Genomic DNA, 13,628 nt, shown 5'->3' on the forward strand with positions numbered 1-13,628 from the left:
TCATTAGGATGAAACTTTCCACATAGTACACAGCCAATGTTTTTTTTTTTTTTTTTTTTTAGGAATACCTTCTACAACACTTTATGTATATAGATCTATGCCTAAGGTAATTAAGGATAATTCAATAGATTGATATTAAGAAAAAATAAGTTTTATATATATATATATATATATACACACACACACACATACACACACACTGTCAGACAGGCATATATGCAGCATTTTATAAATACCTATTGAGTTGTGAGCACTTAATAGTTATTGAAGTTAAGTTCAAAATATAAAACAGAATACAAAGAATCTCAAGAGTTAAAGGGTAAAACATGTGGAATCTAAAACATGGCACAAATGAACCTATCTACAAAACAGAACTAGACTCACAGACATAGAAATCAGACTTTAGCAGGGGAGAGGGACAGGGGAGAAGAATGCACTAGGAATCTGGGGCTGGTAGATACAAACTATTACATACAGAATGGGTAAACAACAAGGTCTTACTGTATTGCGCAGGGAACTATATCCAGTCTTCTAGGATAAACCATAATGGAAAATAATATTTTAAAAGAAGGTATATATGTGTAAAACTGAGTCACTCTGTTTTGTTCAGCAGAGATTGGTACAACACTGTAAATCAACTATACTTTAATAAAAGAAAAGACTAGTAATTCAAAATAATAAAATTTTAAAACAATAATAAAAAAAAGGAGTTAAAGGACAAAACGGCTTCAGTTAATATAGAGTTTTAAAGAAACTACAAATAGAATATTTCTTTTCAAAAAAATCAAGAAAGGACTGCATAATAAGAGTTAAGTCCCATAAAGGGAAGCAGAAATTGCATATTTGCTCTTCACAAGCACAGGATGAAATGGAGGAAATTAAAATAATAAAAAAGGATGAATGAGTTTTAAGATTCTAACTCAGTTCTAATTTTTTTTCAACTGCCTCCCCTCTTGATAAGTTATACATACTCACTGTAGTAAATCTGGATTATTAAAAAAAAATCATCCATCATTTTCTGCCCACATATAACCACTATTAACACCTTGGTAATTTCTCTTTTCTAGTGTGTGACTTGGGGTTAGTTGCTTAACCTCTCTGAGTCTCATCTGTGCCATTCATAAAATGAAGATTAAAAACAGTACCTATCTCACAGGATTATAGAAAAGAATCAATAAGAAAGTAGCACAGGGGCTTAGATACTTTTTTTTAAAAGACCAGAAAGCTGTTTATTAGCCGCACATTGTCCATCTCAACTACTTAACCCTGTTATATCATGAAAGCAGCCATAGAAAATACAGAAGTCCAATAAATTTTTATTTGCAAAAGCAGGCAGTCTTGCTTATGTCACAATGGCTTACAGCAAAGGTTCATTACTTGTTGGTGTGTTTGGATGACTGTGGTCTGTGTTTGTTTAGTAAGATTTGAAAATTCTTAGGAGAATCTGATAAAAAACAAAAACTTTAGACTTGCTCACCAAGGAAATGCAAGTACAACTTCTTTTGCAAATAATTTTAGAGTTCACAGACTTCCTGAATTCACAAATGGCTCCTATAGTTTATCTTCAAGAAATCCTATCTCTAGTGAAGTAGCTCATTTGATTTTTATTTACAGCATCACCCCCCTCTAAATTACAGTGCATATGGTGAGAATGGACCAGCCTATATTCAAACTGTATAGTCTTCCTACAAACAAATTTTTCCACCTAATTTTTTTGTCATTGTATTTTATCTTCCTAGGTCATTATAAAGTCATTAAGAACATTTTTTAAGGCTGTATAGTTTATGATGTTGAAAAATGTTCAGCTGTTTTAGATGTTCTGGTTGCTTTTTTATTTTCAACTGATTCCTTTAATTACAGTTAATATTATGATGAATTGCTTTATATCCAAATTTATATTTCTCAGAAATTAATGTTGTAAGTCAAAAAGTACAAATTACTTTTAATGTTTCTAATCTATTTTGATGAATTATGGTTCAGAAAGGTTGTGGTGATTTCTGCTCCCATCATTTGAACATGAGATATCCATTTCACCACACCCTCATAAGCATGGAATACAAATCTTAAACTTTACTGATGAGTTCTATAACCTGAGAGATCTTTGGCAAGAGTTTCCAAAACATGGCAAAGGATAGATAATAAAGTCTAAAAATGCACATCCACTGCTCTGCATTGTAAAATTGTAAGATATTCAAGATTAATCTAAATAATATGGAGAGACAAACTTTAAAATTTTAATCATTAAGAAAAACATCTGAAATATATTCCGTAACCCTTCAGCCTTCAAAATACTAGGTAATAACATGAAGTAACCAGTTTGTAATCATCATAATTCTTGCATTTTAAAAATGACCACTAAAGTAAGCCACTGCTTCAGAGAGAAGCATATCTCACTCAAGTGGGTTGGGGGAAAAAATAAAAAGTTTGAAAATCACTTATTAGAGAGAACTTCTGATAGCTTAATTTTTTTTCTCTCTTTCACAATCATCAACATCTTTAGTTTCTGCTGTATTGAGTATTTTTAAATCACTACTTCTACTCAATATACACCAATATATATGCACAGATACTATAACAGATACTGAATGCTTATTCCTAGATATAATATATGTGTATACTGGAATGGTTAAGTATACAGGCTCTTGACAGATTGGCCAGGATTCCAATCTGACTTAGGCCATTTAATCTCTCTTGGTCTTAAATTTCCTAAACTGTAAAAGGAGAATAACGGCACATACCACATAGAGTAGTGGATTAAATGAGACAGAAGAGGTAAAACACTTACCACAGTATCTGACACACAGAAAACACTCAAAATATCACTTATATTCATAAACTCCAATAAAATAAGTAAACCTTTCAGATAACTAAAAATATAACACAGACACAGCAAATCATTGACAAGTGATTAGTGAATATTTAGAACATTTTAACTTCAGGGTAACTAAAACAGATATGGGTTAATTTTAGTAAACTCCAGTTATAGAACTATGTATTAGTAAATTGTGTACATGTTTTATCAGAGTATCAAATACACACACACAAAGAGCAATGTTGTGTACCCATCTATTAATATCTATTGATACAACTACTTCTCTAACTTCTTTCTCTTTTCATTTCTCTGTTTTACCATAAATGTAGCCAGAAAAGGAGGATGTCCCCTTCTCTCTCAAAGTTAATAAACTAATCAATTATAGTGTATCACTCAACACTGAATAAATATAGCTAATCATGTTCTCCATGCCTTCACCTACCCAGACAAGCCCTGAGGAACAAAAGTACAGACTAGTGGTCACTCTGTTCTCAAAATCAGCAAACTCAAATGGTTCTGCAGGTCAATTAAATCTATCTCTTTAAGAAGCTACCATTTTAGACCTCTGTTCACTTTAAATCTCTAACCACCCCCATATACTCTCAAGAGATGAAGCTTCCACCTACCCCAAAGCTCCTATACAAAGCACCTCTTCCATTTGTGCTTTGAATCTGAGAAGATCTTTTTAGGATCTTACTTTACAGATTAGCTTTCATTATTTCTTCCTTTCAAATGAATCATTCTCATCAAATTTTAAACACAACAAATTCTCAACTATTATAGGACAAATGAAAAAAAAAACTTCACCTTCAACCCACAATTTCTCTTTTCCACCCATATCTTCCCATCTCCTTTATAAATTATCTATATTACTATTTATGTCTTTTCTTCCCACTCCTCAAACTATTCCAGTTTGACTCCTGCTCCCATCATTACATGAAAACAGAGCTCTGCTTAAAGTCACCAAAGATCTCCATAATAATTCAATGGTTGGACATCAATAGTTTTCAATGCCAATTCACTTCATCCTTCATTCTTATCTTCTGTGACACCATAGTTCCCTGGTTTTCTCCAAGCTCTTTAATCTTTCTCAGACTTCATATCAAGTCTCAAAATTTCCATTAGGCCATTTAACTGTGGAGTTTCTTCACTTCTAAGTCCTTTTCTCTATATCTCTTTATGTGAGCTTATTCACATGCATGGCTTCAAATACCATCCACACAACTATGATTGACCAGACCTCACTTCTGAGCTCTGGATTATGTAAACCCAATCATCTTTAAGATCTCTCCTTGGAGACATCTTAAATTCAACATGCTCAAACTAAAGCAAAGAATCTCAGTCAAAGTCAACTTGCCCAAGAATGCCTGCCTGCATTTTATATATACTGTTTCTTCACAGACCTTATCAAAGTTATAGCTATATACAAAAACAGGGACAGTGCCTGTTTGATTATCACTGTATGACCAATGCCTTATATAGTCATTCATCAGGATTTGGGAGACTGGTTCCAAGACCATTCCTACAACCTCTATCCTGCCCACAGACACCAAATCTGCAGGTGCTCAAGTGTTTCATATAAAATGGTATAGTATTTGTATATAACCTACATATATTCTCCCGAATACTTTAAATCATCTATGGATTACTTAAATACCTAATACAACGTAAACACTATGTAAATAATTGCCAGTGTGCAGCAAATTCAAGTTTTGCTTTTTGGAATTTTCTGGGATTTTTCCCCCAATGTTTTTTCATCTCTTGTTGGCTGAACTCGGGGCTGTAGAGCCGTGGATATGGAGGGCCAATTTTATAAACAACAAGCATCAACCCTAACATCAATCACTTTTTTTCCTACTGTTTAAACACAAAGCCTTTCAACTGTTTTTCACATTCACCACTGCTTTGGGGAATTGAAGGTATTAAGTGGTTGGTATAAGAGTGTCAATATCCCGAACTTTAGGATCTTATGTCACACATTATAGAGACTGACCTCCTCTCATATTTAGTTGCCACCAAGTGTTCCACCACAGTGCTAAACAAGTGATGCTGATTTCGTCTCATCCCAGAGAGCGGACCTATTACTGAACAGAGTGTACCACTGAAATGATGAGCCAACGTGTCAGAGATAAGCTAAAAAATAAAGGTGATACATATTACATGGAAGCTGAAGACTACCTTGTATTAGATTCATCTGAAATTGCAAACTTTAAAAATACTCTCCAGACTAGGTATTGTAAAAATATAACTAGTTAGTATTTTAATAAATTATATTAGATTTTAAATGGCCTAATAGCCCTTTCATTACATATTAATATACACTTTATTAAAACAACAACAACTTTTGGCTGCAAGTTGTGTGGGATCTTAGTTCCCTGACCACGGATTGACCCCAGGCCCCCTGCAGTGGAAGCATGGAGTCTTAATCACTGGACTGCTAAGGAAGTCCCAATACACATTTTAAATAGCATATTAATTGACCATATTTTATTGATCATATTTTATTTTTCAAATACTTCACCATATACACCTTTTACCATATCTTTCTTTAAAGTTTTCTTTTTTGCTTTTACTTGTAATTGCTAAGGTACAGTTTAGCAAATTTTGGCAAGAAAATAAAGATCAGTGCCAACAATAACAGTACAATTGGTGCCTTAACGTCTGTTTGGCAAAACTGTAAAATAATGGTATCACTCAAAGTTTTAAAGCAATGACTTCATTTAAAAATATTTTCTTCTACCATTTTATCTACAAAAACTGAAATAAATTTCTTTAAGCCAATGTCATGGGTGATTATTAGAAAGCAGTAATGAATATATATTTTAATGCAAGACTGTATATAAAGAAGTTTAGGCTGTCATTGGTTAACCTAAAATTACAAACCAATTCATTTTTTTTAAAAAGCATTTCACATATTTTTGAGAAACAAAGGAGTTCAAATTTCATCATGCTCAAAATATTCTTACATTTATTCACGGTGAAATAGGGAGAAAAAAATAAAATGCATTTTTTATATTTTATTTTTCCTCTGATTATAAAGATAGTAGATTTAATGAAGAAAATACAAAAAAAAAGTAAAGAAAAATATTCATCTACAAACATATATCATTAATAAATTATCCACTGTTTACAATTTGATTTTTTTTTTGGTCTTTTTATTTACAAAAATGATATCACCTGCCTTCAGTGTCTTTTTCTGTTGTTATAATACCACTAACAATTTCCCATATCAATAAATATCCCATAAATAATGACTCTTAGGGGCTTCCCAGGTAGCTCAATGGTAAAGAATCCGCCTGCCAAGGCAGGACACATGGGTTTAACCCCTGGGTCAGGAAGAGCCCCTGGAGAAGAAAATCGCAACTCACTCCCGTATTCTTGCCTAGGAAATCCCATGGACAGAGGAGCCTGGCAGGGCTATATTCTATGGGATCACAAGAGTCTAAACAACAACACATGACTATTAGGAGAAAGGAGTCCATTAAATGTAACATTTTCCTAACTTTTGTTATTAGCTAATTTTTAATAATTTGCTCTTTCATAATGGAAAGAACTGAAAGTCAACCAAAAAAAGCATGCTGCTAAGTTACTTCAGTCGTGTCCAACCCTATGGACTATAGCCCGCCAAATTCCTCTGTCCATGGGATCCTCTACGCAAGAATACTGGAGTGGGTAGCATTTTCTTCTCCAGGGGGAAAAAAAAAAGCATAAAGAATAGCAAAGCATTTAGCTCCCTAAATACAGCCAACAAGGTCTAGGATTCACTTTGTTTTGTTTTTCCTTTTTATAATAATTATAATAACAACATGGAGGTAAACATCATACTTGCTAAAAGAATTGCAAGTGATTACTTCTGGGGAATATGCGGGGAAGGAACAGGACAAGAGTATGATCACTATTTTTTTATTATAATCTATGGCAAAATAGGAAAAATAAAAATAAAAACACAAACAAGAAAAGGTTGCCTCTACAATATCCATTCTTATTTTCTTCCTTCCTTATTAATAGAATCATGTGAAAGTGAAAGTCGCTCAGTCGTGTCAGACGCTTTGGGACCCCATGGACTTAAGGTCCATGGAATTCTTCAGTCCAGAATACTGGAGTGGGTAGCCTTTCCCTTCTCCAGGAGATCTTCCCAACCCAGGGATCGAACCTAGGTCTCCTGCATTGCAGGCAAATTCTTTACCAGCTGATCCATAAGGGAATCATAGACACATGTTTATCTGGGAGAAAAATACAAAAATATATCCTAACATTCTTTTCAGATGGGACTAGCTAACAAGATGGAAATCAAAGCTACTGAGTAGAATTTACAGCAAGATGTTTTTGGCTTACCCCAGAGACACCCCATTCCTGCTACATGGAACTGAGATTTGATGCTTAGAACTTCAGCAACTATTTTGGATCATGAGGCAAACTTGAGATAGAAGATAAAGATGACTAATATGAAAGAACAAATGATGATAAAACTACCATATCATCCCTACTAACCATTCAAGACTTTTCATATGAGAAATAAATATGTACTCATTTAAACTATTTAAGTCAGGTCTCTTCTAGCAGCAAAATGCAATTCCTCATATTTAAGTCTTATATGACTTATTAATAAACAAAGCACATACAAAAACATAAAACTAAATCAAAAAATAATTCCAGGAATAGTAAAAATGTATTATTATACTCTTAAGTAACTGCTCAAGAAACTATATTATGTAAACTTTATACCAAGACTAAGAGATAAGGGTTGTATTTTCCTAAAACAATTAAATTTTAATTTCTCTAAAGAGACATTAGCATGTATTTTGTAAAACTATGAAGTGAACTCTTTTTCTGTTAGATTATTTATCTGTTTAAAGTGCCTGCTACACACCGTGCTGTGCTCAGTTGCCCAGTCGTGTGGGACTCTTTGCGGCCCAATGGACTGTAGCCCGCCAGGCTCCTCTGTCCATGGGGATTCTCCAGGCAAGAATATTGGAGTGGGTTGCCATGCCCTCCTCCAAGGGATCTTTGGAACCCAGGCCTCCCTCACTGCAGGCAGATTCTTTACCATCTGAGCCACCAGGGAAGTCCAAGAATACTGGAGTGGGTAGCCTATCCCTTATCCAAGGGAAGTTTCCAACCCAGGAATCAAACTGGGGTTTCCTGCATTGCAGGCCGATTCTTTACCAGCTGAGCTACCTGGGAAGCCCTTCCTGCTACCCAGGGTGCACACCAGCTGCTTACAATTATTTGATGAGATGATTAAATACTTTCTTTCAAGACAGAGTATCCACCAAGAGTTCTAAAGTAAGGTTATAGCAGGATTTCTCAACTTTGGCACCAGATAGTTCTATCGATAATTCTATTGACCACTATGAACCAGATAATTCTTTGCTGTTAGGGCTGCCCGGTACATTACAGGATGCTCAAAATCTCTGGCCTCTGTGCACTAGATGCCAGTAGCAAGCCCCTAAGGAAGACAATCACAAATATCTCCAGACATTGCCCAATGTCTGGTACAAGAAATAAAATCTGAAAAATAATATAGTTATTTTTGCAAATCAGTTAGTGCTTCATTAGGAACATTTGTCTTTTCTAGTTAATTAACAATTCATTTTCTAAATTCTCTCTCAAGTTTACTGCAGGATACAAACTTCAAGTGACCTACAGATTAGATTATCTCTAAAGTTCCTCTTAAACCTTCAGAGGATTTCACATGTGAGAAATATTAATAGCCTCTATCTATTTAAGCCTATCTATGTGCTGGGTATAGTACTGAGAACCTCATGTTCATTCTCTCATTTTATACTTATGACATCCTCATGGGATGGCTATTTAACCCCACTATAATAAGAAATGATCTTAATCAACATATCGAAGTGCTTTCAGAAATACTTATATATATCATTCACTATATCCATTCTGGCACCGAACTAAGAAGGGTATCTTTAACTTACTTAATTATAATTTGTGATAAAAAATTTCAGTGTATCTAGCAACACAATTAAGTTGAATTACCACAACCTTCAAGTACTGGAGAAATGTTCACAGCGCCTAAGAAATCAGAGATAATTAACTGTTACTTGGAGTATTTTTTATACTGTGGCATAATGAAAGAGTACTTTTAAAATTTTCCATCCATTATTCCCTGAGTTCTTCAGTAAGTTTTTCTCCTCTCTTGTACAACTTGACCAAAAAAACCATAAAAGTCACTTTATAATTATTTGAGGATTGATTTGTAATTTCAATCTATGGTTCAGAAGAAATTGACAGCTGGGTCCAAAAATCCCAGCTTGTTCACCTGACAAATTAACTTGCTCAGGCCTCAATTTCAACAATATAACTTGCATAACAAGACCTATCTGAAGGCCTTAAGAGTTAGCAGGCCCTCTATAAAAATTACATTTCTCTTCCTTTCATCCTCAAATTAAATATCAGCTAAGGGCCAATTCTATTTAAGCATTTGTTGGGAGTGTACTAATAAAAGCCAAGGGAGGATATGATGGGGCAGTCAGTCAAACATTATTCAATGTAACTGGAAATGAACATTTTCAGTCTCCCAAATCCATCATCTCAAAAATCAGTTATAGGCTAAGGGATTATCCCCTTAATTTGAGATTTATAATTACTAGTATAGTTTCTCAAATAGAAAAGTTTATCATTAAATGCATTGAGTACATGCATAATTTTTCACTTATATTATCTACAGTCTTCTGTTTTACTTTTCCCTGTGGTAAAAGACACAGAACCATTCTTGAAAAGAAGTGTTCCTTCCTCTCCCTTCACCCACACAACTAACTGCCAAGAAATTTTGATTCATATTTCTCTCTAAAAGGAGGAAGAAAAATTGGAGCCTTTCTTCTCAACTTAACAAGGCTGTGTGTATAATTCATATATTGAGTTAACTGTCACCAACTCAAATACGTGTTATCCATTTTATGGATTACTCACAACTAGTAATTTACTAATGAAGGCAAGTTACCCTTAGCGAATATTAGGAAACCAAACATTTAAAAAGAAATAATCTTTAGGAATTAGACTGTATAATCCACTGCTTCCCTTACTGGCAAATAAAGCATAATTATTATACTAGAATCCTATTAATCAGTAAAATTCAACTTAATTCAGGTAATCTTTTATTCCATCTTAAAGTTTTAACACAAAAAAACACTTCACAAAGGTCACCTGCAAGGTGGAACCAGGATAGGAACCCTAAGAAGATAACTTTTGGTAGTGTCGAGTATGATAAAATGTTATGAGATTGCAGGTAAAAGTTGGTAACATGAAAGTATGTCAGTATAACACTCATAATTTAGCAATATAAAGGTTTACTAAGCTCTTCCTATTTACTTTTATTTCCTTGGATATTTTAGAAGGTAGTGGAGTTTTATAAAACAGTCAACTTCTTTTGTTCTTAAAATAATTTACTGTCACTATTTGGACACTGTATTTCACAAGCTAAATTTATTCATGTGTTCTTAAAATTGGTGTTAAGAAATAGAAGGAAAGTAATTAAAAGTTCTCCAAAAATGTTTTGGCCCTCAAACTAAATTTCGCATTCTACAGCAAATAAATTTACAAAGCTAAATGAAACCAAGGCCAAGATGCTCATTAATGATATAAAAAGCAAAATATAGAAAAAGATAGACTTTCTGTCTGTGACTCTATTAAAAAAGATCAATTGTAACATAATTTTACAGAAGTTTAAAACTCCTGCAGGTAAATAATCTACTGAAAACATGGTTTCTACATGTAAAACATAGAAGACAAGCTCTGTAAAGACACAACCTCTAAATTCTGAATGCCAATACAAAAAAAAAATTTTTTTAAGAAAGTTACTAAATAGAGAGCAATGCCAAAGAAAACTGACATACCCCGTATAACAAGACAATTTCCACCATCAAACAAACTTATCTATTTTGGAGAAGAGGGGGATATAATCTCCCTGAAAATGTCAACCCCACCCTTTTTTCCAAGCAATCTCTCAAAGCTTGGAACGACATAAAATCAAATTTCAGCAAACATGATGCTCACTTCTGCTTAGCTTTATTTCTTACTTGCTACCAGAATGAAATTAATGGCTAACTTTAATAGGTAAAGGATCCAAAGGGTTTGGATCCTTTACATATTCACTCGTTTAATTACTATCCCGATTTGATGGTAAAGAAACTAAGGCACAAAGAGGTTAAGTAATCTGTTTAAGATAACACAGCTAGAAGTAGTGGAACCAAGATTTGAATCCTATACATTCAAGATAATAAACAAAGGAATGAGATGGAAAAGGAGCAATTAAATTTTTCCCAGGAGTTTGCAAAATAATTGTGCTATGAAAAAGAACAAAATGTTAAACTATAAATATATGCAGAGGTAAATGTACAGATTACATAAATTTTACCCCTGCACAAATATGGTACTTTAATATTTGATTATGCTTAAACGTTCTAAATACATTAAATCGTTGTGGCAGTCGACCAAGTAAGTAATTTACTGTCACTGTTCAGACACTGTTTTGTTGGTTTTTTTTACAGGCTAAATAAAATACACTATAATTTAAAGGAAGAGGGGGTGGTGGTGATGTAACCAGAGCAATAGTTTCAGGAAAGCTACTTTCTCTATTAGCAGTTTATCAGAAAAGAGCTTGTGTGTATCGGGGAAAGGGGGTAAGAAAAGGAAAGATGACAATCCCATGGCCTTAACCCCACCTCCCAAAAAAGTAACTAAATCACCGTGGGTCAGCGCCTAAGCCAACTGGAGAACTGGCCCAGCGGGATCTCGTGAAGGGATGACAGGAGACCCTAACAGAGGGGGAAGGGTGGCGATGACAGGAGAGGGGGCGGTAGAGAGATGGCACGCCTCCCATATCCGAAAAAGGGGAGAATACGGGGGGCAAGGGGCGGAGAAAGGAAGGCAAGATATGTTGCCAGAGACTCCAAATGAGGTGACAAGAAACAGGATAGGAAATATAAGAAAAGCGGGACCCTCGGGCAGAAAGGGGTCTGTCTGGGGCAGGGGAGGCATGTCAGTACAGAGCTTTCCTGCCATCTGACCCTCCGGTCCAGCCCCTCCACCCGGGACAAACTCTCACTTTCTCCGCAACCCTAAACCAGCGCGGGTCAGCCCAAACCCGCTCCCCGCCCCCCACCCCAAGCCGGATAGGTGGAGGGGGGAGCTTCATCCTCACGCTTCTCGCTGCGCCGGTGGCGCGAGCGCCGGACACAGTCCAGATTCGGGGACGAGAAGAGCAGGAGAGGCAGGGAGGCCCAGGACCGGCTGACAAGTCCGGGCGGGCGGCCGACGAGCGCCTCACCTGACAGAAGCGTCGGCAGTAATCCCGACTGCTGATCCCGACGCCGCCACCACCGCAGCTGCCGCCGCCAGTGCCACCTCTGCCGTCGCCCGCAGCTCTAAGCCCGGCTGGGCCTGGCGGGGACTCCACAATGGCCACGAGCTCTTCTCCGAGGCGTTCGGCCTCTTGGTCGCTCTCTTCCTCCGCCATGAGGCTCTCGCCGCCCAGCGCGTACCAGCCCCTGCGCCGCCGCCGCTGTAGCTGCCTCGGCTAACCTCCTCCTCCTCTAGTTCCCTCCCCCTTCTCTCCTCCCCAGCCGGACGGGGGCCTCTCGGCTGGCTCTACTTCCGGCTCCGCCCACCCACGCCCCCAGCTTTCATTGGAGAAAGCTAGCCGCCAATCATGCACATGTCCGCCCTTCCACCACTATTGGTCAAATTTGCCGTCTGTTTGATAGACTTGCAGTCCGTTGGTCAATGTTGCTCGGCGGTTGCTGGGGACCGCCTACGAGCTCTGCCCCTGGCGGCGCAGGAGGACGGGGCGCGGCGGGGGACACGGCGGCCGCCGCGGGGCTCGATCGGGCAACAGCGGCGGCGACGGCGGCGGTGCTGCGGCGACTGGTCCTCCTCTCTCACCCTATTGCTCCTCCTATTCTTCCTCCTCCTTTCCTTTCCGGCCGTGTATCGTCCACTTCCCCTAGCGACGGCCCAGATCCTACGGTACCGAGGAGCTAGGGAGGCCGAGGGTGGGCCCGGCCGTTGGTGCGGGCTTTGGGCCCGGGGCCTTCCGTCCCGAGCGGGAGCCGGGGGCGGGGCCGGGGCGCCGTTGTCGCGGGAGGAAGAGGGAGGGGACGGGAAGCCTGACAGCGGCCGCCTCCGCCAGGCGCCTGCCGCCTCCTCCCTTGAGACTGCCGCCAAGTCGGCTGTCGAGTTCCCGGGCCCACGGCCGGCAGCTGGGACTCGGCCCTGCCCAGCTAGCGGGCAGGGGCGGTGAGACGCCGGCGTGCTGGGCTCCGCGCGGGAGGAGGGAGTCTAGACGTCGGGAGCGTCGCGAGCCCCGCCTTTCCCTCCTCCCGATCCCCGGGGCTGGGGCGCGCGATGAGGCTCAGATCGGGGCGGACGACTGAGGAGGGACTGGGCTGAGGAAAGCTGGGGTAAACGTTGGGACCCGGATTTGTGGACTCAACTAGGGTGATTTTAAACACACCTGCGTGGTGGCTGTTGTGGACGTTCTTCGTTTTTTCATCCACCCTTCTTCCCCCTCCTCCATTTTTTCTTTCCGTTTGTTTTTCGTGTTTTACAGTAAAGGCATGACTTCCCAGCACCTCAGGGAAAATAGGGTGCAAGCCCAGAAACTGTTTCCCCATCACCACTTGTTGAAAAACTGATTTGAAGGCATATCCGGGTTTGAACAAACGGAAAGTGCCAGGATTTAATGCGTCTTTGGTTTTGCGCTGGAGACCCTTCACTACTAGGTATCAAGACGAAAAAAACTGGAAACTCATCCGGTAAACATTTAAACTTTAAAACTTCTGATGAGTTTTATTTTTAC

The 13,628-nt window shown here is 38.3% G+C and overlaps 2 protein-coding genes across 13 annotated transcripts in view; one reads left to right on the forward strand and one right to left on the reverse strand.

The window, feature by feature from the left end:
- Positions 1 to 12,365, reverse strand: part of ZNF654 (zinc finger protein 654) — a 90,692-nt gene extending 78,327 nt beyond the window's left edge. For all 5 annotated transcript variants that reach the window (XM_081550879.1, XM_081550859.1, XM_081550852.1 and 2 more), the window contains exon 1: positions 12,099 to 12,365. Coding sequence is in view for 3 of the 5 variants with exons in the window: in XM_081550859.1 (XP_081406985.1) it covers positions 12,099 to 12,287 (189 nt within the window). In the remaining 2 variants the exon portion in view is untranslated. The remainder of the gene's footprint in view (positions 1 to 12,098) is intronic.
- CGGBP1 (CGG triplet repeat binding protein 1) overlaps positions 1 to 13,628 on the forward strand; it is a 178,995-nt gene that overhangs the window by 131,613 nt on the left and 33,754 nt on the right. Inside the window, exons 1-2 of one of the 8 annotated variants that reach the window (XM_081550883.1) lie at positions 12,602 to 12,796; positions 13,380 to 13,584. The exons of 6 other annotated variants lie outside the window; for them this stretch is intronic. The gene's annotated coding sequence lies outside the window, so the exon portion shown is untranslated. Of the gene's footprint in view, positions 1 to 12,601; positions 12,797 to 13,379; positions 13,585 to 13,628 lie in introns of those variants that run through there. One more of the 8 variants, XM_081550890.1, reaches the window with a different exon arrangement.

Source organism: Giraffa tippelskirchi, chromosome 2 (assembly GCF_054371585.1).
Source record: "Giraffa tippelskirchi isolate mGirTip1 chromosome 2, T2T-mGirTip1v1.2.pri, whole genome shotgun sequence".
Classification (NCBI taxonomy): Eukaryota; Metazoa; Chordata; class Mammalia; order Artiodactyla; family Giraffidae; genus Giraffa; species Giraffa tippelskirchi.